This window comes from Meriones unguiculatus, chromosome 6 (genome assembly GCF_030254825.1).
Source record: "Meriones unguiculatus strain TT.TT164.6M chromosome 6, Bangor_MerUng_6.1, whole genome shotgun sequence".
NCBI classification, from domain to species: domain Eukaryota; kingdom Metazoa; phylum Chordata; class Mammalia; order Rodentia; family Muridae; genus Meriones; species Meriones unguiculatus.
In genome coordinates, this window is record NC_083354.1 from 11,744,062 (window position 1) to 11,771,010 (window position 26,949).

The window sequence follows — 26,949 nt, forward strand, 5'->3', positions numbered from 1 at the left end:
GTGATTATTACTTCATACATTTGTTAGATCCAGTAATGTGCAGAATAATAGCTTTGGCCAGTGATAGATGAAATTATGGTCCTAATTAAAATCACCGTGCATAGTGCTGCCATGGAGGTCTTGGTTCTATCTGTGCTCTCTATGACGTTTTCAGAGTGACCAAATCAGGGAATGATGGATTTCTTAGAATGAATCCCCATCATCAGTGTCAGTAAGTACTTGCGGTTTATAAGTCTTAACATTCCGCATCTTCAGATCTTGTAAAGGAACACCTCATTCCGGCACACTGCCTCCCGGTAGCTTGGCATGTACATATCATCCCATTAGAATGGTTGGCTGACACAGCTTTTCTCCCTTCTGGTCCTATGCATCTAATGCAATACCTGAACCAGTGAGAGAACCTAGATTATGTCATGTGAATGGTTAGACAAATGGTCCTGGGAAATACACACAGAAAAGACGTTATCATACTAAAACTCTTAATGAATATTCACAGCTGAACAGGAGGTATAATAAGGCATGGAAGACAGCCCGGGACCACTGTCTCATAGTTAGTGATGCTGCTGACGTTTTCCTCCCTAAAACAAATCACCCTCAGCTTATAGCCTGAGGAATTTAGATGTTGAAGATCTTGAAATAAGTTGTGGCATTAAACTCCTTGTTGGAGTCTGCTCATTTCTGGGAGGACTAGCTTGAGGAACACCAATTACTTTCTGTAATGTGGCACGGATCTTATCAAAAAGCTAGGAAGCAATGGACATGATTACAGCTGGAAGACCCTAACTTCAGGCAAAACAGAAAACACAAAAGAAGTCCAATCTTGCCTGGGCAGGTGACAGGTGATGAAAGTCTTAACCAAGTACGTGGCTGTCACGAAGGGGGCTGAACATTTATGAATGTTTGTCCTTATAGTTGATAGGAAAACAAACAAACAAACAAACAAACAACCACGCAATTTTATTCCTTGAAACCATTTTTTATCAAGCTATCATTCCTCTGCCACTTCGCCATTTCTAGTCCTGCTTGAGTTGGGCTCTTTAGTACTCTCTCTCTCCTTCCACGGTAAGTAAGCATGGATAAAATGTAGGAGAATTTTTCCGAGTTAGCGGGAGACCGCAGGCTCTGTCAGAATCTGGCAAAATCCCTGTTATTCGCGAAGCGTAGTTACTTCCTCTGTGTGTCTCAGTTTGTACTAGTGGCCGTGGACAGCAGGAGGGCTATGTGACAGTCAGGTTGAATTGGAGATTGCAGCAGGAAACGCTCTAGGGTTTTCAGAGGATGGATTCCTGACTAGCTGTTATCAGTAATTTTTGTCTGTGTTTGGGAAGGCAAGGGCTACATCAGACATCAGTGTCCAGAGCCTAAAGCAGAATAAGTAGAATAATCACTGTGTGGTGTGAGCCTTGACTCCAAGAGGAGCGCAAACAAAACGACTTTCCAAGGGACTGTATCTGTAGAACAATGGTTCTCAATCTGTGGGTCGCAACTCCTCTGTCAAACCTCTATCTCCAAAAATATTTGTGTTAAAATTCAAAACAGTAGCAAAATTACAGCTATATAGCAATGAAAATTACTTTAAAAATTTTTTAAATTATAATCAGTTATTACAATTTATTTAGTTTGTATCCTGGCTGTGGTCCTCTAGTCTCCTCAATCCCACCCTCCCTCCCTCTTCTTCCCCTCTGCCCTGCCTACACCCTCTGCTCAGACGTAGCCCATAGGCAGCTCAGTCTCCAAGTGGGTTCCCTAGTAACAGGAGCAGGGGCTGTCTCTGGCATGAACTCAGTGGCAGGCTGTCTTATCACCTTCCCCTGTGTAGAAAGTGGCCAGGAATGTAATGGCAGTTGTGGGATTAAGAATGAAGATTTCCCACTGCATTGACTAGAGACCAAGCTTGCTAGAATGTTAACAATATTCACACACAAAAAAAAATTGCTAAAAATAAGGAAAGTATGTCAAAACCTAAGATGGAAAAAAAGCATGAAATTTAGAGAGAGGAGACAGAATAGCAAGAGATGGGCTTTGCAACAAAGGGGACACTTTCTGTTCACAGTAGCACCAATGATACCTTGAACAGAGACATTCATTGGTTAGATTTTAAAAGTTCAATTTAGTGCTGGGTTATATGGATTAAAGCTAGCGTTAGGAATACCAGAGACTATCATTTCGTTGATTTGTGTAGGAAAGGCTGAGAATCATCCCAGTAGCACTATTCTTATGTGCGAGCCTTAGAGAGAAGAAGGCCAATCAGGAGGCCACCTCTCTACGATATGATTGGTGTGTGAAGACTGTGGGGAGTTTTCTACAAGGGTTGTCAGGGGAAGCTGTGGTCATGCAGGACCAGCATCCGGCAATGTCCACGTCTCAGAAAGCAGAGCAGTCACTTCAGCTTTGACTCAGGTGTTCTCAAATCTCTTTGACACGTTAGAAATTGTGAGCACGCAAAGGCACAGCTAACTTTAGATGTACTAAGATAAACTGCAGGGCACCTATCTGATAGCATGGTTGTTTAAGGGACTTAGCGCCTCAGTGATACAGGATACAGTCACTCAGTTCATCTGCCTTAGGAGACTGGCACACTGCAGACATCGCTCAGGAAGAGCTCTGACACTGCATCCCAGAGGCTGCTGGTCTTCTGAGGAGAATGTCCTGAGAATGAGTGTGGAGGAGGAGAGTGCAGGGGATAAGCCCGCTCAGTACTGCAGAAGTGTTCAAACATGGTGGAAGAAGGAAGTGAGTGCTTAAGAGCACAGAGTAATTGTTAATGGGAAAGAGGAAAGAGAATGCTTCTTATGTCTCAACTAAGACATTCCATGTTGCTGGTGCTGGCAGACAGGGGTGAAATGGACGGCTCATTCAGGGTTACTGTCGGGGAATTTGATGAGTGTCCCTCCTGTCTCCATAAAAATTACTCATTTTTGTCTTTGTCTTTTTTGTTTGTTTTGTTTTATTTTTCTACATAGTTGTTTTTTTTCTTTTCTTTTTTTTTTGTGTGTAGCTTGGCTGTCCTGGAGCTCACACTGTAGACCAGGCTGTCCTCAAAATCACAGAGATCCATCAGCCTCTGCCTCCCGAGAATTGGTATTCAAAGTGTGTAACACTCAGGAATGCATATTCTTTTTTTTAATATAAAATCAAAAATGAATCTCTTGTATCTGGAAAGCATAGACAATCAAGGTGCTACACTTAATTAGTGTTATGTAAATTAGAATAGTGTTAGTGTAAATTGGAACATCTGTGCATTTGGAAATTACTAACGAACATATCATAAACATAATAATATTACAACTAGAAAGTATAAGTAAAATTATATGTAGATCAACCATAAACCAGCAAATGTTACTGGACATCAGTGTTTTAGAATGTCCTCAACAATTATCTCTTAAAATGTTTGGCAAAATTCTGAATTGTTATTAAGAAAAATATCACGTAGTATAGTATGCTGTTAGTGGATTAGAAGCCTCACTTTGAGGAAGTTTCAGGGAGACCTTTTATCAGGGAGCACCTAAAAATTATGAACCTGTGTTCCTAACACGCTGGCAAATAATTGAGATATATTGACAGTTTGTTGCTATGTTGAAGCTCTTAGAAAACAGCATTACTTGAAAGACAGTTGGATTCCTGTAGCCGTCAGTTTTAACTTAAAAAATAATCTCTAGTAAATTCTCACAACTTTTCCACATAGGGTACAACATGCAGAGGTACCCTGCACACTTGAAATGTCCCCATTCATCTTGTGAGGAGGAATCAGTCATGGAAAGGATGAGAGAAAAAGATTTCATGATTAAAACACACACATAGGCATGTGCACACGTGCACACACACAATTGTAGAGTAGGAACTCTGAATTATTTCTTTATTTTTCGATAATTTTTTTAAAGTTTTTATTAATTACACTTTATTCGCTTTGAATCCCCCCATAAGCCCCTCCTTTCTCCCCTCCCAATCCCACCTTCCCTTCCCCACACATGCCCCTCCCCAAGTCCACTGATAAGGGAGGTCCTCCTCTTCTTCTTTCTGGTCCTAGTCTATCAGGTCTCATCAGGAGTGGCTGCATTGTCTTCTTCTGTGGCCTGGTAAGGCTGCTCCCCCTTCAGGGTGAGGTGATCAAAGACCCAGCCAATCAGTTCATGTCAGAGACAGTCCCTGTTCCCATTACTAGGGAACCCATTTGGACACTGAACTTCCATGGGCTACATCTGTGCAGGGGTTCTAGGTTATCTCCATGCATGGTACTTGGTTGGAGTATGAGTCTCAGGAAAGACCCCTGTGCTCAGATTTTTTGGTTCTGTTGCTCACCTTGTGGAGCTTTTGTGCTCTCCAGATCTTACTATTTCCCACTTCTTTCATAAGATTCCATGCACTCTGCCCAACAGTTGACCACAAGTCTCAGCATCTGCTGTGATAGTCTGTAGGGCAGAGCTTTCAGAGGCCTTCTGTGGCAGGCTCCTAACTTGTGTCCTGTTTTCTTCTTCTTCTGATATCCATCTTTAAACCTACTACAGTCTGGACACCTAAAGAAACTAATCAAGAGTGAGGCCTCTGGCTATAATGCTCAATCCCTATCCTGAAAGCCAAAGAGAATTTTTTTCTTTTTTAACATTGAGTTTGACTCTAACTACAAGATCAATGCAGAACTCCAAGCAAAATGTTGTCAGCTTTTGGTAACAGATACATTGTGTTGCCCAGTCAGTGATGTTTGTGCTTAAATATCCTCCCCAAGCATATGGATCAGTTCCATAAACACCAGCTAAGCAGTGTGGGCTCCAAGATAAACTGCACGGGAATGATTAAGCTTTCTCAGTTTGACTGAGTTCTGTTTAATTTTCCACTTTCGCTGGTTTTCATAGTATAGACTCTGTCAGTGGCTTCAAATATTACTTATGTGGCAACATTACTTGCTGATCCTAATGTTTCTAAAAAGGAGTATTTGGTTTCATTTGCTCAAAGGCAAAGAAGTCTGGAATGAAAGGTTCGGATTTGTTAGAGTTAAGTGTTTTTTAGGGCTCAGGATGACATGTTGTGAAGATCATCATAGTGGATCTTGTAGAAATTTTATCCACGTGGATCTGAAACGAAATTCTAAAATATGTCTTTTGTCTACTGATAAAATTTTACAGATTTATGTTTATAGACATATTTCTGCTATTGGCTTAGTGTATAATATATGTATATATGTTAGTATTCACTAATATTTTGGATGACTCACTTCTCAAGTTTACTAGCCATGTATATTTTTATTTTATAGTCTGATAAAATCAAATTAATAAATTTAGAGTCTCTGTTCAAAAAACTCTGGCATGATTTCATCATTTTCTTTAGATTCTGGACTAGTTAAGTGGTGTAAGAATACATTTACAGGCTCTTCCACAGGCTCTTTTTATCCTGTACAGGCTATGCCACAGGCTTTCTCTACCTTCTTAAATAAAAGTATATTTAAAAATATCCTCTTTTTATTGATATGGGATTGGCAGATGCCTAGTTTCAAATAGATTATAAATATTCTGGCTTCTTTTCCAAGGAAAGAGAGCCTATTGATTTCAGAAGACCCCCAAAACTGGCTAAGTGTTTATTAAATTATTGTTGTATGTTCATTCTGGCAAGTACATGGGGAAACTAAGCTAAATTATCCCTTTATTTTGGGCTCATTGTTCACTCTCTTAGTTTATTTTTCTATGTTGGTGTTGGGAGCTTTAATCTTTGAATTCTGGGCATCTCTCAGGTTCAGGATATGTTGTCTAAGTCTTTAGAGTTTTAAGCAATTGAAACATATTAACTTTTAGGATTCTAGTCATCATCAAGTTATGGTTTATATTCTTTCAATGGTAAAAGTCTATTTCATTTTCCAAAATAAAGTTTGAAAATTATAATGATGACATTTTCGTTCCTTTCAGATTATACAATTCCAAATTGAGACAATTATTTTAAATATTGTGAATGAATTATTTTTTTCAATCGAATTATGAAAACAATTTTATATTGGTTTGTTTTGGGGGATAAATGGGCTATAGAATGTAATACTTCACAGTTTGTGTCTTATTTGAAAGCCAAAGCCATGTCTCATTAGTAAGCATAAACTCCTTAATTACTAAGAGGATTAAAATGCTTCATTTCATGTAAAACTAGTAGAAGGGTATTTGCAAAACACAGTGAAAAATATTTTGATAATTTCCTAAGTAATACCCTATTTCAATCTATTTTTCTTCTCCTCTAGCTAACTTCTCCCACTACCTCTGAGCATCTTGCTCATAACTCACCTGCTTTCTCCTTTGTTTCTCCAACTAATCAGAAAACGTCACCCGTCCCAGCTAACGTCAGCGTCAGCGGAGCCTCTGTGCTAGAGGAATTTCACACTCGCAGGCTGGATGTCACTGGGGCCTCGGTGGAAGAAACAGCTGCGTATTTTTACACCACTGCTCACGAGTCCCCCCTTTCCGCACGGAAGGGCGCTTCGGCCTTAGTGTTTTCTCCTTCCACTCAACTGCCAGGTTCTAGTTCACGCGGCTCGCATGTCGCTGATCACCCACGTGGGCTGGCCTCTGAAGCACAGAAGAGCATGTCAACTTCGCATGTCCTTAATCCCAGGGAAGATGTGAGAACCTCCCCTTCACCTGCCTCTGGTGCTTCCCCGAAGTCACCTTCAGCATCCTACATACCTGTCCGAATTGTCATGCACTCACTGTCTCCAAGTCCCAAACCGCTTACCTCCTCCTCTCCCCACGGCTCTTTATCTACTGTCTGTAGCCAGACATCATCCAGCGGAAGCCTTTCAAAGTCTGGGCTCAAGTCCCCTGTACCCTCTCGGCTTTCTCTTCTCACTGCTATCCTCAAGTCAAACCCTTCTCACCGAAGGCCGTTGTCCCCTGCATCCTGCCCAACCTTCTCCCTCAGTTCCCTGGCTTCTTCCACTCTTACACTTGATCAGAAAGTAAAGCAAACTCCGTCCACACCTAAGAAATCCTTCTCGAGTTGCTCCTTGACAGCTGGGTCTGCAGAGCAGAGAGAACACCAAGCTCCCGAAGAGACCCACAAATCCCTCCACCTCCCCTTCTTTCCCAAGCCTACCCCATTTTCTCAGATGCACCCCCTCGCCCCGCCAGCACCTGCCAGTAGCAGCTGTGCTTCTGCGGATGTAGAGAAGATGCCAGGAGGCTCTCTGAGGAGCAGTGCAACTCTCCCCCAGTTACAGACTGAGACAGTCAGCCTTGCCGATGTCCCCTCTGTTGCACCAGGCTTGTCCTCTCTTTCTTCTTCCAAGGGCGGAACGGATGGTGACCTCAGGGGTCCAGAAAAGAACAGGGATCTTTGCATACAGCCTTCTACCTTGTTATCCTCTGCACCGCCTGTTACCGAGAGCACTGTCCCTTCCTCTCCAGAGAAATGTTTCCACCCTTCCCCAGCCCTCTCAGACCTGATAGACAGATCCAAAAGAACATGCTTTCCACAACACTCAGGCCAGCAGCAGAGCCTTTCAGTTCGTCCTCCTACCATCTCCAGTGCTGGCTCTGCTTCTCCTACCAACTTGGCGCTCTCCGTTCTCCCTCCTGAGAGTTCACCCACCCAGGTACTCCAGCCTAGGCCTTCATCACTTTACCCAAGTTGTGGGAGTGGTGCATGTCCTTCAAGAACTGGGATGCCTGAAAATACAACATCCAACCACAGCTCACTTGTTCCAACCCCATCACTTCCTGTCTCTCTAACAAGAACCAAGGAGCTGATGTCACCTTGTGTCCTGTCCATGTCAACAGGCCCTGAAAATAAGAAGCCTAAGGTATTTTTTTTGCATGTTGCATGCTTATTTTGAAATATAAAAGAATCTTCTTTTCAGGAAAAAGTCAATAATTATTATATCCTTTGTATGACTATGACTCCAGGGACAAACACACACACACATACACACACACCACATTATTTTCCTGGGCATGGGTTACAGCTTTAGTCCCCATCAGAAACAGATAGCATTTTGCAGTATTAAGTTTCCGATACCTTAATAAGAAGTGCCTCATGATCTACCAAAATATTTTGTACTGACCGTTTTAGTTAGTAAATAGGATTAGTATAATATATATAGATCTGGGCTTATGATGCAGCCAATAGCACTTTGACGTTTTAATACTTCCTTTGTCTTTGTTTATTCATAATGATCACCTTTCTTTCCCTCCTGCAAGGCAGTTTTGTTTTTCATTGCTCCCCCGTGCTGCAAGCTATATCAAATTTTACTCTATACGAATAAGGCAAAATAGAATAGAAAATTTTTATATGTAAAACATTTAATCTGCTACCAGCACTGAATATTTAACACAGAAAGAATGTACAAAACAACATAAAGAAACAGAAATAAGAATAGAAGTAATTCTGTCTTTTAAATGCTCCGCTGAGCAAGGGAGTGAAATAGCACTTACTTAAGAGAGAGGAATCTTTTGAGGAGGGATCGCATGATTCAGTCCTGCAGGAGCAGGCTTTTCTACTCTAGGACATGGCAGCCTTCCATGTATTCTCAAAGGACTAAGAAATGGATCCCAACACTCTCAGAATTTGATAGTTGTTAAGTTCGTAAAATAAAACTATGAAAGTGCTGGCCTCAGTGGTACATAGGACTTCCAATTCAATTTATTTAAATAATATAGTTTCTAGGTTTTGGGATATCAGAGAAAATGAGCTCAGTTCTGTCGTTACCTGATGATGAATGTAAAGTTAAGTTAATAGGGCAACTCACATGATATTGTCATTGTAACACATTTCAACCGGAAAACTAGGCACTAGACACAGTATGTCTGCCACTGTACCAGCTTTCTTAGGAGTCTATGTGATGATTTTAGAAAGAAGAAAGAGGTAATCATTTATCTTGAAAATAAAAACAAAAAAACAAAACCTCATTAACCTTTGACCATAAATGCATGCTTGCGAAACTTGTGTGTCACGTACTGAAATTGTCAATCTAACCATTTTCTGAATTTGTTGACTAGTTATTTTTTAAATTTAAAAATAAGGTCTTTCTACGTAGACCATGGTGGCCTTGAACTTGTGATTCCTGCTTCTGCCTCCTCGGTGTGGACACTCCCTCCCCCCCATGCTCTGCACTGAGATTTCATCCTTTATGCTTTCTTGATGCTCCTGTTTGCTTTTTAACTGCTGTGATAAAAACACCATAACCACAAGCAATGTGGGAAGGAAAAGTCTTGTCACACCCTCAGAACAGGAAGTCAGGCAGGTGTGGGGCACAGACCCAGGAGGAGTGCTGTTTACTGAGTTGATCCCCGTGGTTGCCCAGTTAGATTTTTATACAATCTAAGACCCCCTTCCCAAAGATGGTGACACTCAGAGTGGGACGGCCCCCTCACCTCAGTCATTAATGAAATAAAATGACCCACAGTATTGCCCACGGCCAACGTGATGTAGGCATTTTTTTTTTCAGCTGAGATTTCCTTTTCCTGGATGACCCAAGTTTGTGTTGAGTTGACAAAAACTAACCCACACACTTGCCAAACACTTAAGTTACTCTTTACCCTTTGTGCAAAGTCATTTCATCACAGACACTTGTTCAAAGGGTTTCTATTTGTCCTCCAATGTGCTTTGTTCATCTTATCGTGGATATAGTCAGTATTGGATGGGGGGGGGGCCTGGGAAGCTTTTGATAAATTGAAGACCTGTATGTCAAAGACCTACTTTTCCCTGGTTTTCTTCCTGCTCTCAATTTTGAAGAATTTTTCAGCATTAGCTCTCTTTGTTTAATTTTCCTGATTTCCAGTTAAGAAAATTGTAGTGTATAGATATGTTTGTTGAAAGTGGTGACCATGAAAATAACAAGAACTATTTACCTGTCAGTCAAAGTCTTAACGTACTCCATTGTTAACAACAACAACAACAAAAAACAGTTTCAACACACAAATTCATAATTTCTGCTAAGGAGATGTTTCTGAGGCATACTCTTAATTCCCATCTCAGGTTTTATATCCTTTTTATTATTGCATTTCTAGTTTAAAATCAGAAAACCAACTCACTTTTTATTACAAACTACCTTTCTTGGGAGTTATGCCTTGAATATGGAAATTCATTCAGATTGACATGAGTAGAGATGAGTTGCATTCCCACTTTGTTTTTACATCTGACTGTTGTGCTGAAATTGCAGCAATTACCTCACAGAGGGCAAAGACAATGTAGACAAAAGCTCTGAGATATCAAAGACTTTATTTGCTTTCACGAGTTGATTCTTGCCTCAGTCCTACTAGGTTAGTGCCAATCCAAGCAAAGTGCTTTTTTGAAGCTAAAAAAAAAAAAATTCAGATTTATTTAAGATGCATGCACCAAACAGACAGGAGTCCTCAAACACAAGTGTTCAACAAACCGGTACAGAAACGCCTGAAAAAAAAAAAATTCAGTTCAAAGTCTGGACTCTATCTACTGTCCTTTGATATTAAAATAAGATGGAATGGCTAGTTAGGGCATACTGAGCTGAATTCAGAAAGAAAACATGTCTGAAGCTTCTTTGTCATTGTCATAATTGTATTGCATTAATATGGTATGATTGACATGCTAGTTTCAGGTGTAGCTTTAAAATATTGTTTTCTGTTCATGGTCCTGGAAGGATGGGCTTCTCCCTGGGTATTACCGAGACTATTCTCTGATTCAACTTCTATATTGTTTGAGTCACTTTGAGACAGGGATACAAAATTCATTCAAGGTTGTGTTTGACTTCCAGATATAACTGGTTGTCATTTTTAAAATAGTTTGATTTTTTTCCCTCTCTTCCTAGTGAGCTTCCGTGGTATTTCACATAGAATTGGAGAGACTATTTTATCAAAATCTCATATAATTTAGTACTCACTGGAAATAGTTTCAAATTTCTTCCAAATGAGTGCTTCCGATGATCTGGCCTGAAGCTATTTAGACTCAACTTGTTTACAGGATCAGTTGGAGCTTTTCTGGCTACATGAGGCTTTCTAGCCAGTGTCCTATTTATTAAACTCTCATTCCTTTAAGGAATCAAAACATTTCAAATTTTGTGATACTGGAAACTTGGTGCAGCAGGAGGGGATGTGACTCTCCCTATTTTGTGGAACCAAATATAATTTTAGAAGTGAGAGATAGGAAACAAGAGCTAAAAAATTTAATCTGGGTCATTCATTCAATAAGAATGTACTGTTGTTTTAATATTAAAATATATGGCGTTTTCCTAAGCCATAAACATTATGAAAGTAAAAAAAAAAAAGGATGAAAAAGGATGTTTACATTTGGTGGTGGAAGAGAAACAAACAATTCATTTCCCACGTTTAAAGTCAGTTAACTTTGTAGAGGTTTGAGAGTGGAATGGAGAAAAAGCTAGTAAATACAGAAAGATGTGGTATCTCAGATATGTGTCGGATGGCTGGAATATGTTTCTTTAGGAAGTTTTTATGCAAGAGGTGTGTAATGAGGAAAATCTCTGAGGCTAAAGAGTACTTGATTGATAGGTAGCGGGGACAGATTTGGAGGTGCTGGGGCATGTAGTGAGAAAGAGGATGCAGGAGTTGTTTGTGGAAGGGAGGCCAGAAGCCAGATCCTGCTTTAAAGTATCCGCTTTTTACTTTGAGGAAGACAGAAAGCTGATGGAGGGTTTCTCTTCTTTTTTTAAATTCAAGTTTTAAAAAACATAAAAAAATTGTACAAGTGTAGTACCTACATGGTTTTCACATTTCTCTTCCCCATTACAACTCTTCCCGTGTCCCCCTCCTCTTAAATTAATGATTTAAATTACTAAATATCATAATATGCTTGTATATAGATGGGCTTAGGGCTGAATACTTGGGTTAACCTATCAGAGGACTTATTCCTGAAGAAAACCAAACGTCCCTCTCTCAGTAACCATTGATTGGCTGGAGTTCTTCATCTAGAGACAAAACCTTCTGAAATTTTCCCCATTCATGTTGGCTAACTAGTATTTAGGCAACCATATTGCTGAGATTTCATGGGAATGACTTTCCTGTCATGCCAAGAAGATACAGTGTAGCAGCAGGCTTCCTGGTCCTCTGGCTCTTACAGTCTTTTCACCCGCCTTTTCCCCAAGGGTCCTTGAACCATGAGATGTAGGGATTGTGTTGCAGATGTAGCAACTGGGGTTGAGCTCTCCATGATCACTTATGTTCTACATTTTGACTAGTTGTAAATCTCTAATATTTTCCATTTGCTGCAAAAAGAACCTTCTTTGATGAATGATGAAAGCTATGCTTATCTGTGGGTATAAGGATACATGATTAGAATACATATAGAAATTATATTTGGTTAAGAAAACTACAGGAGTAGGCGCTCCTCTAGGGTCTGTGACCCTTGGGAAGTTGGCTAGGTTTATAGTACCAAGCATGAATTCTCTCACTTGAATGTAAGCCTTGCACCTATTTAGACAGCTGCTGTTTGTCCCTTGGATAAAAGTCCCACTATCGCGTGATTGGGAATTCTGTGCTTAGCTGCTCATTAGTGAGATTTGTAGTCTATACGAATGGTAGGACTATTGTTTGTTTTCCTCCGTTGCCAGCTTCCACAGCACCTTTGGATTCTATGAAAGTCAATTCTCTGAGCGGAAGCCTCCAGTTCCAGCTCAGTTATTTTCAGCCCTTTGTCTCAAGTGTGTAGGGTCATCAGCAACAGGCTTTTAAGTTCTGGGAGCCTCTTGAATAGCTAGGTGACCCAATCCTGACTGATGGAAAGAATGGAATACAGAAAGACAGGCAAAGAAGTAAAAAGACTTTAGAGGGTGATTGCAACTGTCTAGGTAGGCCAGAGTCAAGCCACAGAAACGAAAGTGCAGATGTTTGTGGAGACTTTGTAAGTTATATTACTTTTAGTAACCATCAGAGCCACTGCAGGAATGTTAAGCTACTACATTTTTATGACTTCCTGTTATTTTTCTCCTTTTCTGTAACTATCATTTTTGTACCCTTAATAAATTTCCTATGATTTTAGGGGACTAATGACTCCCCATAATTCTCCTATCCTTACTTCCTGTCTCTTCCATTGCAATACTGAGTAGTTTTCCTTGTCTTTTCTCCAGATAGACCCTGAATTTTTCTTAGGGATTCATCACACTAATGTGTTAGTGATGACAAAAGCAACTTTTTCATCCTAGGGGAGTGTTTGCTGTTTAATTGGGGACTTATTCAATTTAATTAGAGAAGAGACTTTTTTTTTTTACATAGTTGAGCAGATGTCCGTGTTGTATACTTGAGCATCTTTTGGATATATGCCTAGCAGTGGTATAGCTGGATCTTGAGGAAGTGCTATTCCTAATTGTCTGAGAAAGCGCCAGATTGATTTCCAAAGTGGTTGTAAAGTTTACATTCCCACCAGCAGTGGAGGAGGATTCCCCTTTCTCCACAACCTCTCCAGCATGTGTTTCACTTGAGTTATTCATCTTAGCCATTCTGTTGGGTGTAAGGAGCAATCCAAGTGGATCCTAGACATATAATATAGGATAATCATACTAAAATCTGTACACCAAGGAAGCTAATCAGGAAGGAAGACTGGCTAAAATGCTCAATCCTCATTCAGAAAGGCAAAGAGGATGGACATTGGAGGAGGGAGAAAACAGAGAACAGGCCAGGAGCCTATCACAGAGGGCCTCTGAAAGGCTCTACCCTGCAGGGTATCAAGGCAGAAGTTGAGACTCATAGCCAAACTTTGGGTAGAGTACAGGCAATTTTATGAAAGAAGTGGGAGATAGTAAGACCTGGAGAGGACAGGAACTCCACAAGGACAGTGACAGATCCTAAAAGTCTGGACACAGGGATCTTTTCTTAAACTGATACTATAGCCAAGGACCACTCATGGAGATAGCCTGGAACCCCTGCACAGAGGTAGCCTATGGCAGTTCAGTATTCAAATGACCTCCATAGTATTGGTGACAAGGACTGTCTCTGACATGAACTGATTGGCCTGCTCTTTGATCACCTCCCCCTGAGAGGGGAGCAGCCTTACCAGGCCACAGAAGAAGACAAGGCAGCTACTCCTGACAAGACATGATAGACTAGGGTCAGAGGGAAGGGGAAGAGATCCTCCGTTTTCAGTGGACTGGGAGAGGGACACGGGTGGGGAAGAGGGAGGGTGGGATTGGGAGGGGAGGAGGAAGGGAGTACAAGGGGGATAAAATGTGAATAAACTGTATAATAATAAATAAATAATAATAAAATGTAATAAACTTTATTAAGTAATAGAAATAAAATAATTAATAAGAAAACAGTAGCCCTCCTGTATATGAAAGACAAAAGGGCTGAGAAAGAAATTAGGGAAACTATACCCTTCACAATAGCCACTAATATCATAAAGTACCTTGGTGTGACACTAACCAAGCAAGTGAAAGACTTGTATGAAAAATCTCCAAGTCTCTGAAAAGAGAAATTGAAGAAGATATCAGAAGATGGAAAGATCTCCCATGTTCATGGATTGGCAGGATTAACATGGTGAAAATGGCCATCCTGCCAAAATCAATATATAGATTCAATTCAATTCCTTTCAAAATACCAACACAATTCTTTACAGACCTTGAAAGAACAATTCTCAACTTCATATGGAAAAACAAAGAACCCAGAATTGCTAAAACAAACCTGTATAACAACAGATCTTCTGGAGATATCTACATCTCTGATCTCAATGTATACTACAGAGCAATAGTAATAAAAACTGCATGGTACTGGAATAGAAACAGAATGGTGGATCAATGGAAACAAACAGAAGACCAAGAAATAAACCTACATACTTATGGATACTTGATTTTTGACAAAGAAGCCAAAACCATACAATGGAAAAAAGGCAGCAACTTCCACAAATGGTGCTGGTCTAACTGGATGTCTACAAGTAGAAAAATGCAAATAGATCCATATTTATCACCCTGCACAAAACTAAAGTCCACGTGGATCAAAGACCTCAACATAAAACCAGACACACTAAATTTGTTAGAAGACAAAGTGGGGAAGAGCCTACAACTCATTGGCACAGGAGACAACTTCCTGAACAGAACACCAACAGCACAGGCTCTGAGAGCAACAATCAATAAATGGGACCACATGAAACTGAAAAGCTTCTGTAAAGCAAAGGACACTATCATCAGAACAAAATGACGACCTATAGACTGGAAAAGGATCTTCACCAACCTTAAATCTGATAGAGGGCTAATATCCAGAATATATAAAGAACTAAAGTAGTAAAACAACAACAATCAAGTAATCCAATTATAAAATAAGGTACAGAGCTAAACATAGAATTCTCAATAGAGGAATATCGAATGGCAGAGAAACACTTAAAGAAATCCTCAACATCCTTAGTCATCAGTGAAATACAAATCAAAACTGACACCCATCAGAATGGCTAAGATCAAAAACTCAAGTGACAACACCTGCTGGAGAGGATGTGGAGAAAGAGGAACCCTCCTCCATTGCTGGTGGGAATGTAAACTTGTACAATCACTTTGGAAATCAATCTGGCACTTTCTCAAACAACTAGGAATAGTGCCACCTCAAGATCTAGCTCTACTACTCGTAGGCATATATCCAAAAGATGCTCAAATATACAACAAGGACATTTGCTCAACCATGTTCATAGCAGTTTTATTCATAATAGAAGAATCTGGGAACAACCCAGATGCCCCTCAGTTGAGGAATGGATACAGAAATTGTACATTTACACAATGGAATACCACTCAGCAATTAAAAACAAGGAAATGATGAAACGTATAGGCAAATGGTGGAAACTAGAAAAGATCATACTGAGTGAGCTATCCCAGAATCAGAAAGACACTCCTGGTCTATACTCACTTATAAGTGGATATTAGACATATAATAAAGGGTAAACATACTAAAATTTTATACCTAAAGAAGCTAAGCAAGAAGGAGGACACTGGGTAAGATGATTAATCCTCACTCAGAAAGGCAAATGGGATGGGCATTGGAAGAAAGGTAAACAGGGAATAGGACAGGAGCCTATCACAGAGGGCCTCTTAAAAGACTCTACCCAGGAGGGTATCAAAGAAGATGCTAAGACTCATAGCCACACTTTGGGCAGAGTGCAGGGAATCATATGAAAGAAGGGGGAGATAGAAAGACCTGGAGAGAACAGAAGCTCCCCAAGGAGAGCAACAGAACCAAAAAATCTGGACACAGGTGTCTTTTCTGAGACTGATACTCCAACCAAGGGCCATGCATGGAGTTGACCTAGAACCTCTGCACAGACCTAGTCCATGGCAGGTCAGTGTCCAAGTGGGTTCCCTAATAATGGGAACAGAGACTGTTTCTGACATGAACTCTGTGGTTGGCTCTTTGATCACCTTCCCCCTGAAGGAGGAGCAGTCTTACCAGGACACAGAGGAAGACAATGTGGCCAGTTCTGATGAGACCTGATAGACTAGGGTCAGAGGGAAGGGGAGAAGGATCTCCCCTATCAGTGGACTTGGGAGGAGAGGAGGGAGGGAGTATGGAATTAGGAGGGGACTACAGCTGGGATACAAAGTGAATAAACTCTAATTAATAAAAAAAATAAGTAAATTTAAAAAAGAGATAGTTGTGCCCCCCTTTTTTGGCTCTCAGACTATCAAAGCACTGGCTCCTAAAAATAATTAAAAATTTCTCAGGAATGTCATGCTGAGAGAAAGAAAAGACAGAAGTCTGGTGTCAGTCAGAAGAATAACTTGTCTCTTGGAAAAAAAAATTCTCACAGTTCTGATAATCTGTCAGAATAACTTACAAGAGAGGCTAGAGCTTAAGCAATGATGGGCAGGCTACATCTGGACCAGGACTGCTTACTTATGTATGTATCATTTGTCATTTGTTTAAGTGTGAACCTCATGTCAAAGCCCCAAAGATGGACTTATACCACTTATGCCACTGGGTACTTTTGTTTCACTCCTAGTATGACCACATTAAGTAACTCTTTCTCTGTTTTCATTGTCACTGTTTTTACTTGTTTGTTTAATTGATGTTTTGAGGAAGATAGGATGCAAAGCCTACCTTGCCAGGTATACCAAGGTCTAGAGTCTGTGCCTAGCAACCCCAGTAACACTAATCCTGCCTATTCAGCTATCAGAATCATAGATTGTGTTGCCTGGCACTCCAGAAATAATGGGGTTGGTGTCTGGGTAATCTTCTATGTGTTGGCTCTGAAATGAGGTTGATCTTTCTACTCAGATCCTACACCAGGAAGATAATATCTGTAGCAATTTGAGTGTGGTTCTGGAAAAATCAAGAAGTGATAGTGATTCAGACCCTCTTTGAACTCCTAGATCTAAAGAAAGTCGTCATTGCTGCAATAAGGATCCATGCCAAGGATCCCATGCTGTTGCTAATCAGAGGTTTTCCTGCTAAAAGGAAAACCATCAATCCATTCCTTGAGACATATAACCTAGTTTATCGTGATATCTTATTGGCTTTTATGATTAGGTTCTGTGGAGGAACTGTAGTCACTGGCCCTGGAAAACACAGTATCAGCTGGAAAACTGTTTTTATAGGGATGTGTTCTTTTTACCATTAGCTTCACAACCAGCATTAACAAGATTAGATCTGGCAAGTAAGAAACATATCTTAATTTCTAAACTTGAAATTTTCTTTACACTGTGTACAATATGAAGACATATTTGTTGATGCTTAACTGAAATCACAGATTATAAATTGTAGATTACAGTGGATCTCATTGCACTGTTTGCCAGATTCAGAAAGATGCTTAGAGTTGTTTTTTCATTTCTACTATCTATGTGAAGCTGAATGTGATTCTTTCCTTTAATGTTCATCATAATCATGTAGCCATGCTTTGTGTGTGTGAATGTATACATGATATGTGTATGGGGGCAGGCAAAAGTGTGTAGAGGTTGGAGAGTTTCATGGAGTTAGTTTTCTCCTTTAACCTTCATGTAGGTTCTGGGAATCAAACTTAGCTCTTGTGTGGCATGTGGGCACTTTACCAACTGAACCATCTCTCTGGCCCTACTGATGGTAATTCTTGTAAATCCATAGGCTATAATTCAGGTTATCTCACTTACCTTTTCTAGAACAGTTCATATTTATATAAAAGAATTCAGATTTATACCAATGAACTTGGCCATCAGCCAGAAACCTTGGAATGCTGGAAAGAACTATGTTCCAAATTAGAGCCAAGAATTCCATATTCAAATCTGAGAATATGGAGGGTATTCAGAGGAAAGATACTGGATCCAAAAAGCATCATTTATGGCAATAAGCATGCTTGTTCAGGCCGAAAATCTGGGAAAGGCTCATGTGCTAGAGAATTACTGAATGTTGTAGAGTACTGAATGCCATAGCTACTCAATAGGTAATTGTTGAATGAGTCCATTCGTCAAATTCTATATCCAGTGAGATTGACAGGATGGTCTAGTATACGACACTGAGAGAACCCAGTAGTAAGTAAGAGTGTTCCATTTTTGATGTATGTCTTGGAAAATGATAAAGATTAACACATCTATAAAATGGCTCATGAAATAGTATAAAAATCCTTACCTTCATAGTTAAAAATAAGAAAACAATTCTCTAAGAAGAAACTGGATAGAAATGATACTCAACTCAAAGTTAGGATACATCATTTGACTTCAGATTTTCCTGATGAGTCTTTAGCTTCAGGGTTCTCAAAAGGTATGCCATTTTCCCTGTTGTTCATAAAGAAATTGCAATTCATTCTAAATCCTTACCCAGAGACATTGTTTTCTAAGGTGATGGCATTGCAGGATCATTGTAGATACTAGGACTGGAAGTGACCTCAGGCATCCTTCAGGAATTGCTCACATGGAGGAGATTGAGGGTACAGGAGCAGGAGAGTTGGAGGAGTACAGAAGATTGCAAAGCTGCTGTTTCTTAGAGCAAAGAGGCATTTGGAGAAAAGAAAGTAGCAGATAAGTAAGCAGAGTCTATTCCCTGGTAAGAGATAGGTACCTATTCACAGGCCTCTGTGTGTGTTTTGTTGAGTATGTTTTTATGAGAGTACGGGTATATGCAGGAATAGATATGCATTTTTTGTGTGTGCATTTAAATAAGTGCATTTATTTACATAGGATTGTCAGTGAGGGTTGTGATTGAAAGGCTACAGTAGCTTCCTGGCCTTGGGTTGCTAGTTCCGCTGTATCTAATATAATAAACAGAATAAAAAGGAAGAAAACAACAAGAAGAGAGAATGTTTTTGGCCTTCGGTGTGTGCTGCTATTCTTCCTCTAGGTCTGTCACTAAAGCTTTCATTCTCCTCAGTCCCTTTTTAAGAAAATGGATGTGCTAAACTCCATTTATAAAAGTGTATACAGCCTCATCATACAAATTTAACCAAGTGGATTTTAATTACATCAGTAAAATGCAAGGATTATTTTAATGGAAAAATTTTCTGTACAATATAGGCTGGTCCTGCTTTTCCCCTTTTGAAACTCCTCCAAACCATCCCCACCTCTTTACCCACTCAACTCGACACATTTTCTCATTCTCTTTAAAAAATAAACAGGGAGCCCAACCCATAGGCTGCTCAATTTCCAAGTGGGTACCCTAGTAAGGGATAAAGGGGCTGTCTCTGATATAAACTCAGTGATAGGCTCTCTGATCACTTCCTCCTGGGGGATGAAGCCTTGCCAGGTCACAGAGGAAGCTGATGCCTCCAGTCCTGATGAGTCCTGATAGACTCTGGTCAGATAGAAGGGCAGGAAGACCCCTGCTATCAGGGGAGTAGGGAAAGGGCATAGGGGGAGAAGAGGGAGAATGGGTGGGACTGGGAGGAGATGAGGGAGAGGGTTGCAAAGTAAATAAAGAGATACAAAGTAAATAAATTGTAATAAATAAAATATAATTAAAAAAATAACAGGCTACTGAAACAACAACAACAACAACCAATGAAACAAACAGGAAAACAAAAACCACCCAAGGAACAAGCAAACCCCACAAAAATCCAAAACTAGAAACTGCAATATACGAGCAAAATCCAATACAACCAATAAATAAATAAATAAAAGCCTGAATTGTCTACAAAAGTCCCACTGCATTTTTTTTTTTTTTTTTTTTTGGCCATCTACTGATGAGAATTGAGCCTACTCTAAAGTGTGTTTAATATACCCAGTGTTGTTCCATTGGAGAAAAAAAAAAAAAAAAACCTTTCCAAGCAGGTCTCATTTGCAGATAGCTTCTTGGTTAGGGTTGGGAGCCTGTGTCTACTTCCCCCTCAGCCCTAGAACCTGTGTGGCTTGAACCTGTGCAGGTCCTGTGCATGCTGCTGCTGACTCTGTGAGTTCATAAGCGCAGCAGTTCTGTTGTGCCTGGAGTACGCTGATTCCTTGGAGTCATTTATTCCCTGTGGCTCCACTTTCTTTTTCATACAGCTTCCTGAGCCTTGAAAGGAGGGATTTGAAGACACCTCACTTAGGACTGAATGTTAAAAGTCTCTCATTCTCTGCACATTGTTCAGTTGTGGGCATCTGTGTTATTTCTCCTTCGATTGTAGAAGAAGACATCTCTGATGATGGCTGAGAGGGTTCCCAAGCAGAGCATCAGTGGAAGTGACATTGTAATCTTATTGTAGTGTTTCTTTAGCGGAACAGAGTTTGTGACCGCCTGAGAAATGTCAGGCATGGGCTCCAGCGCTTGGTAATGGCCTTAAATCCAATCAAACAGCGTTGGTTACTTCCACAGTGTTTGTGCCACTATTGCAGCATTATATTTTCAGGCAGCTCACCATGGTAGTTCAAGGGTTGATAACTGGGTTGATGGTTACCTTTATCCTCTGGTAGTGTTTGGGTTACTTTCCATAAACAGTAGTCAGTAAAGGTGAAGCCTCTAGTTAGGCAACAGCCCAACTTTTTTATGTTCAAGGAGGTGATATTCTCCTATTTTCATCAGCAATAGAATGACATCGACCATCAGTCTGAGGATGGTAACCAAGGATTCAACTAGATGTAACTCATTCCTGGGACAGGAGGTTTTTGCTTGATATTGAAAAATGTCTGGTTGGGGCATTGTCTCCCCTATTATCTGTTTACTCCACTTAGATTTCTTTCTTGTATAGATATACGAGGAGGCCATTTCAAGACTAGGTTTACATCTGGCCCCTCAAACAACCTCTAGTGTTAATTAATTCTCCCTCCCATATTCCTCCATTACCCTTTTCTTCCTATTTAATTCCCCTTCCTATTTAATCCTTTTACTCCAGTCTTCCACCTCTCTGCAGCTATATATTCTATTTCCCCTTAGGCTTTATTTTTTTGACAACTTCAGTTTTTATTGGCTAACATTTTGGTTTGCTTTTCAAGGAACCGTGGCAGCTTGGAGTGCTGTGCCATGCCCCTACTGTCTGTGAGCCCCTGGGGAATCCTCTGGTAGAGGATTTAGTTTAATAGGGTCTTGAATTTAGCTAATCAGCTCAAAAACAGAGTAACACCAAGGCAGAGCTTTTAATAATGGATTTTTATCTTATCCCAATTTCTACAGCTTTATTAATCTCCAGGTCCCCCAAGCAACCCACAGAGCTCTGTTTGACTTAAAAGTTGAGATGTTTTAAATTTCTTTTGTTAGCAACACTCACTAGAAAGCAGAAGATTTATAGTATTAAAAATGAGATTAAGTCCAAGAGATTGGGCTCCATTTCCACTATGGTATTAAATTTCTGATATTACTTAGTTATTGGCCAAATTGCTGTGTTAAAACTGCTGTTAGCCAAGTATCGAGTTCTATCCAACAATTTCACCACTTCAAAGGGAGAAGCAGGAAGACTGTGAATTTCAGGCCAGCTTGAGCTACATATGGAGGTCAAGCCTATCTTAGGCTATGTAGAGAGATCTTGCCTAAAAAAACAAAACCAAACAACAACAACTCAATTAAACCAACCTGAAACTGCTGTCATTATAATAACTGTGTATTATAATATTTGTTTTTATGAACGATACATATATGTATTGAGCTCAATTTAATTATTGGCATATTTACTAACAATGGCTATATAAAAATGACTTATCAGTCTAACAAAAGCTTAACATGGCAGACTAATTTTTCGTTCTCGGAGACAAGTTGTGTAAAATAACTGTTTTCTTCATCTGGTATTGTGTCATTTAACTTGATATGCCTGCCTACAGTTATGTCATGTTCTTCTCCCTTTTCATCTCCACTCTTGCTTTCTGGTTACTCATTCTAGCAATACAAGACCAAGTCAAGCTACAAGGCCTTTGCAGCCATCCCTACAAACACATTGCTCTTGGAACAGAAGGTCAGTGTTGGTTTCAAAGCTGAGCGATGTCTGTGTTTCTAGTAGCTGTTTTGTTATGTGTATAAAATTTCTACTTGGAAAATGTACGTTTTCTATTTTTTTTTAATAAAATCAAAATTGCTCCTAGTTTAGGATACTGTGATGAAAGCATCTTGGTTAACATAATGGATGACATCCTTGTGGTCACTAGGGTTTGAATATGATCTCAGAGATACCTTGTCAACTGTCAAGAAGGTGTGGAGGTTTGATTGATTCAAATTTTAATAGATTTATCTTCTTCAAAAATTTAAAATCTCCATGAATAGTCCTTGGTTGGAGTATGAGTCTCTGGGAAGTTCCCTGTGTTCAAATTTTCTTGTTCTGTTGCTCCTTGTGGAGACCCTGTCCTCTCCAGCTCTTACTATTTCCCAGTTCTTACCTAAAATTCCGTTCACCTGCCCAACAGTTGCCCATCCGGCTCAGCATCTGCTTTGATAGTCTGAAGGGCAGAGGCTTTCAGAGGCCCTCTGTGGTAGAGTCCAATTGGGTTACATAGTAATGGGAAGAGGGACTGCCTCTGACATAATCTGATTGGCCTGCTCTTTGATCACCTCCCTCTGCGGGGGAGCAGCCTTACCAGGCCATAGTAGAGGACAATGCAGCCACTTTTGATGTGAACTGACAGACTAAGATCAGAAAGGAGAGGAGAACCTCCCCTATTAGTGGACTTGGAGAGTGGCATGCAAGCAGAGGGAGGAGGGAGGGTGGGATTGGGAGGGGAGTAGGGAGGGGCTTATGGGGGGATGCAGAATGAATAAAGTGTAATTGATGAAAAATTAAAAAAAAAATTTAAAATCTGACATGTTTAAGACTTTCTTCCTCTGTCTGCATAAATCAAAATCGAGGTGAAATGGGATTATATGCACAACTGGCTGCCTCAGTCACTGACAGATCAAGATTTGATTAATGTCAGCTTCCATTACCATGTTATGTGCATACCCAGATATAGTACCCGAATGTCTGCTGTAGCAACGCAGGTTCTACCACCAGCTAAACCTCTTCATCCATTCCTGTCAATCATTGCTTCTATCCTTCTCCCTTCTGATTAGTGGGAAGATTGGCGATTACTTGTAAAGACTGAATAGCTTTCATATGGATCTAGGTAGTTTTGCTTTGCTTTTAAACATCACCAATTATAAAATTATAGGATAATATGTATTTCAACATGTTAATTACATCTGTGCAAGTGAAATTACATGAAGGCTTCACATCAAAATCAAAAGTGAAATTGTTTTCCAAGTGTGGGAAATTACAGGTGTTGTGTGTTGTTCTACTGTGATTTATGTAGGATACTTAGCAGTTATTGCATTGAGTCTATTTTTCACACTGTTAATGACAGTGTTTCAAATACTGTTGCTATCATTTGTCAAATGTTAATTGTTTGTCAGCCAGGTGGTATTTTGATAACAGGTTTATGAATCTGCATTCTAAAGTTTTTTAGAATGACCCAGAAAAATGAAGCTTTTGTATGTTATCCAAAGAGTAGGAACTGTGGGGCTACAACCATGATGTAAAGTGAATAAAAATAAATAAAATTTAAAAAGTAGGGACTGTGTGGGAAATGTTTTGCAGCATACAGTCAATATTAAGTGGGCAACACTTCCTGAAGCCTGTGTTTATGGTAACGACCCCCAGTTATCCACATGTGGTGGTCTGATTTGCATGCAGAATGTGTTGGGTCTACATAGTCATCAGCTGGGTAGCCACCCGAGAGTTGGTCTCCAGTCCTTATACCTTGAGAAGAGTTAAGACAGGATCAAAGCATCGGGAGAGTGTGTGAAGCATCTCTTCCTCAGTTGCCCTTTTCTCCTAGTCTAGCAACATCATGGCGCCTCACAGCAGCAGTGTTGAGGAGCACAAACCGCCTGCCGATTTCAGGCGGCCACCTCTGAAATCTGATAACAAGCACCCCCCTTCAGAGAAGTGGCAGTGAGGCAAAGCGGGCACACAGCCTGCTGTCTCCCCCGAGACACCTTCCTCTGGGGCGGGAGGTGCCTCACGATACTGTGTTAGCTTTCTTTGTTGAAAATGGAAGTCTCTGAGATACGGCTCCACGTCATATTTCCTTTTTGACCTCTGAATTTCTAGCCTTCTCTTCTCCTAATGAACTGTGTGATGGGGTTATAATCTGTTGGCCATTGAAGATGAGAATTCACCAGCTTAACTTCCCATTTTGTCACAAACCTGTTGCACAAAGGTGTGCGGGAATACTGGTGCATATTCAGACTGTGTGGTTCACATGAGACAGACTTTGTATTTTTAATTTTAAATATAATATTACGTAAGAAAATCAATATTTTATTTTGGTACAAAGGGTTGTAAATGTTCTGGTACATGGTATATAAAATAATGCTCTCTAAGGAGGAGTAATTATTGCATAAATACTAATGTGGTCATTTGGTCAAGGTGAATTGTTTTAGACCATAGATATTCAGGCTACTCAAAAACCATGAATTAAATGAGAACGATTTTTCGCTTTCAGATCCTTTGTGTAATTCTACATTTTTAAAAAAATTGACAGCAGTGGCCTCTAGGATTTATTTATACAATGTCATTAGTGTTTCTCCTTTCCGTAAAAAGTGTCTCCCATGAACAACAACAAAACATGCAGAGTAGACCCTTCATAGCTCTTACTGGCCACATTCTGATTTTCACCTGCAAGGGATTTGATAACGTTGAAATAAAAGAACCGTGAGAAAGAATGGGAAGAATGAGCTGGCTTCCTCCAAGCCTTTCACTTGAACAGCAAAAAAAAAAAAAAAAAAAAAGGAGCAGGGAAAATATGACATATATTCTTATTAATTTTTCTTTTTTTGTTGTGAATCAGACAATTTCTTTTAAATAACTTTAAAATTTTTCATTTTTCCCTCTCCTACCCTTCCTTTCTTTCCTCTATTTGCTCCATCCTGCTCTTGTCTGTGTCTTTCTTTCTGTTCAATTATGCTGGAGACTGAACCCAGGGCCTCATGCATGCTAGACAAGCACTCTATCATCTGTAATCTATAACTCTATCAATTAAGCTATGTCCTCAGTACAACAAAATTTTATGTAAAGTCATGTTCATTTCTGACAACCTTTAGAAATAATATTGTATTGCTTTTTTTTCAGAGTTATAGTTTCTCAGAAGTAAATCTGATAACGCAGTCCTTTGAGCCCAACTGTTTGCAAAGCATAATTCATCATGTCATTGAAGTCAAAGGCATTTACTTCTGAAGTGAATGAGAAAATTAAGAACTTAACTTTTAGAAACTCCTATTTTGAAAAGAAAGAGTAATCTGGAATTTACAAAGGTCTTCGTGCTTTGTTTGCACGTATGGTTGTGGGCCACATGTGTGTCTAATGTCAGAATAAGGGGCAGATCCTCTGAAACTGGGTGCTCAGATGGTTCCATGTGGCTGTGAGCCATGTGGGTTCAGAGAATCAAACCCCCTGGTCCTAGGGAAGAACAGCCAATGCTACTAACCACCGAGCCAGCTCTCTAGCTTAGCTCTCAACCTGTGGGTCACGCCCCCCCTTTGTGGTCCCATGTCAGATATCTTACATATCAGATATTTACATTATAATTCATAACAGTAGCAAAATCACAGTTATGAAGTAGCAGTGAAATAATTTTATGGTTGTGGCACACCACAACCATATGAGGGACTGTCTGTGTTAAAGGGTCACAGCATTGGGGAGGTTGAGAAACGCTCCTCTAGCTCCTAGAACATTTTTAATATATTTTATTAATTCTTTCAAATGTCAAGAAAATGTATTTTGTCCCATATTCACTCCTGCTAAGCTCTTTAACTCAGAGGTTCTCAGCTTGTGGGTCATGACCCCATTGGCCAACTTTTATTTCCCCAAATACTTACATTATGAGTCATAATAGTAGCAAAATTACAGTTATAAAGTAATAAAGAAAATAATTATATGGTTGGAGAGCACCACAGTATGATGAACTGTATTCAAGGACTGTAGCGATAGGAAGGTTGAGAACCACTGCTTTCACTTCTTCAAGACCCTCTTCCCTCCTCCTCTTCTTTGTTTTAAGCAACCCACTAAATTTTGCTGTTCATATGCTTATGGTACCGTCTTATGGCCTTTTGTATCCAGTGGAGCAAGACCAACCTACTAGGGCACTATTCCTTAATGAGAACTGAACCTCCCTGCCAAAGACGCAATCAATTGTCAACCACCCCCAGGTTGTGGTGGGGGTCATAAGCTGATTTTCTTCCTCTGTGCTAAAATATCCACTGCCTTGAGCTTGTTCGGGTCTTGTGCATGAAGTCACAAACGCTGTGGCTTCAGGAATGCAACAGTTCTGTCAAGTCCTGAAGATACCTTTTGCTATGGTCCTTCCTGACCTTTGGCTCTTACAATGTCTATACCCCCTCTTCTGCAACAATCCCTGATCTTCAGGAAAGAGGGTGATATTACAGTTGTCCCATTTTGACAGAACACTATACAGATATTTATTCTCTTCGGCCAATTCTAAGATTTTGTGTAAACCTATGTTCATTGCCCAACCAACCTTCCCTAGTGAGGTCTGAGAATGGCACTAATATATCAGTGTAGAGATACACATTTAGAGAACAATTTGGCACTGTGTACATTTAGCAGAATGATAGTACTAGATTTACCCACAGGACCATGATCCACCAATCCGTGAGTGCTTGGCCAAATTTTCAGTATTAAGCATCCATTTCCTACCATGGAGCCAATCAGAAAATGATTGGC

At 40.0% G+C, this 26,949-nt stretch overlaps 1 protein-coding gene across 18 annotated transcripts in view; it reads left to right on the forward strand.

Annotated features, from left to right (window-relative positions):
• The window catches only part of Mlip (muscular LMNA interacting protein), a 243,963-nt gene that overhangs the window by 115,097 nt on the left and 101,917 nt on the right, over positions 1 to 26,949 (forward strand). For 10 of the 18 annotated variants that reach the window (XM_060384729.1, XM_060384731.1, XM_060384730.1 and 7 more), the window contains 2 exons: positions 6,290 to 7,771; positions 22,120 to 22,191. The exons of 2 other annotated variants lie outside the window; for them this stretch is intronic. In XM_060384729.1, coding sequence (XP_060240712.1) covers positions 6,290 to 7,771; positions 22,120 to 22,191 — 1,554 coding nt within the window. The remainder of the gene's footprint in view (positions 1 to 6,289; positions 7,772 to 22,119; positions 22,192 to 26,949) is intronic. 6 more of the 18 variants (XM_060384724.1, XM_060384727.1, XM_060384728.1 and 3 more) reach the window with 2 other exon arrangements.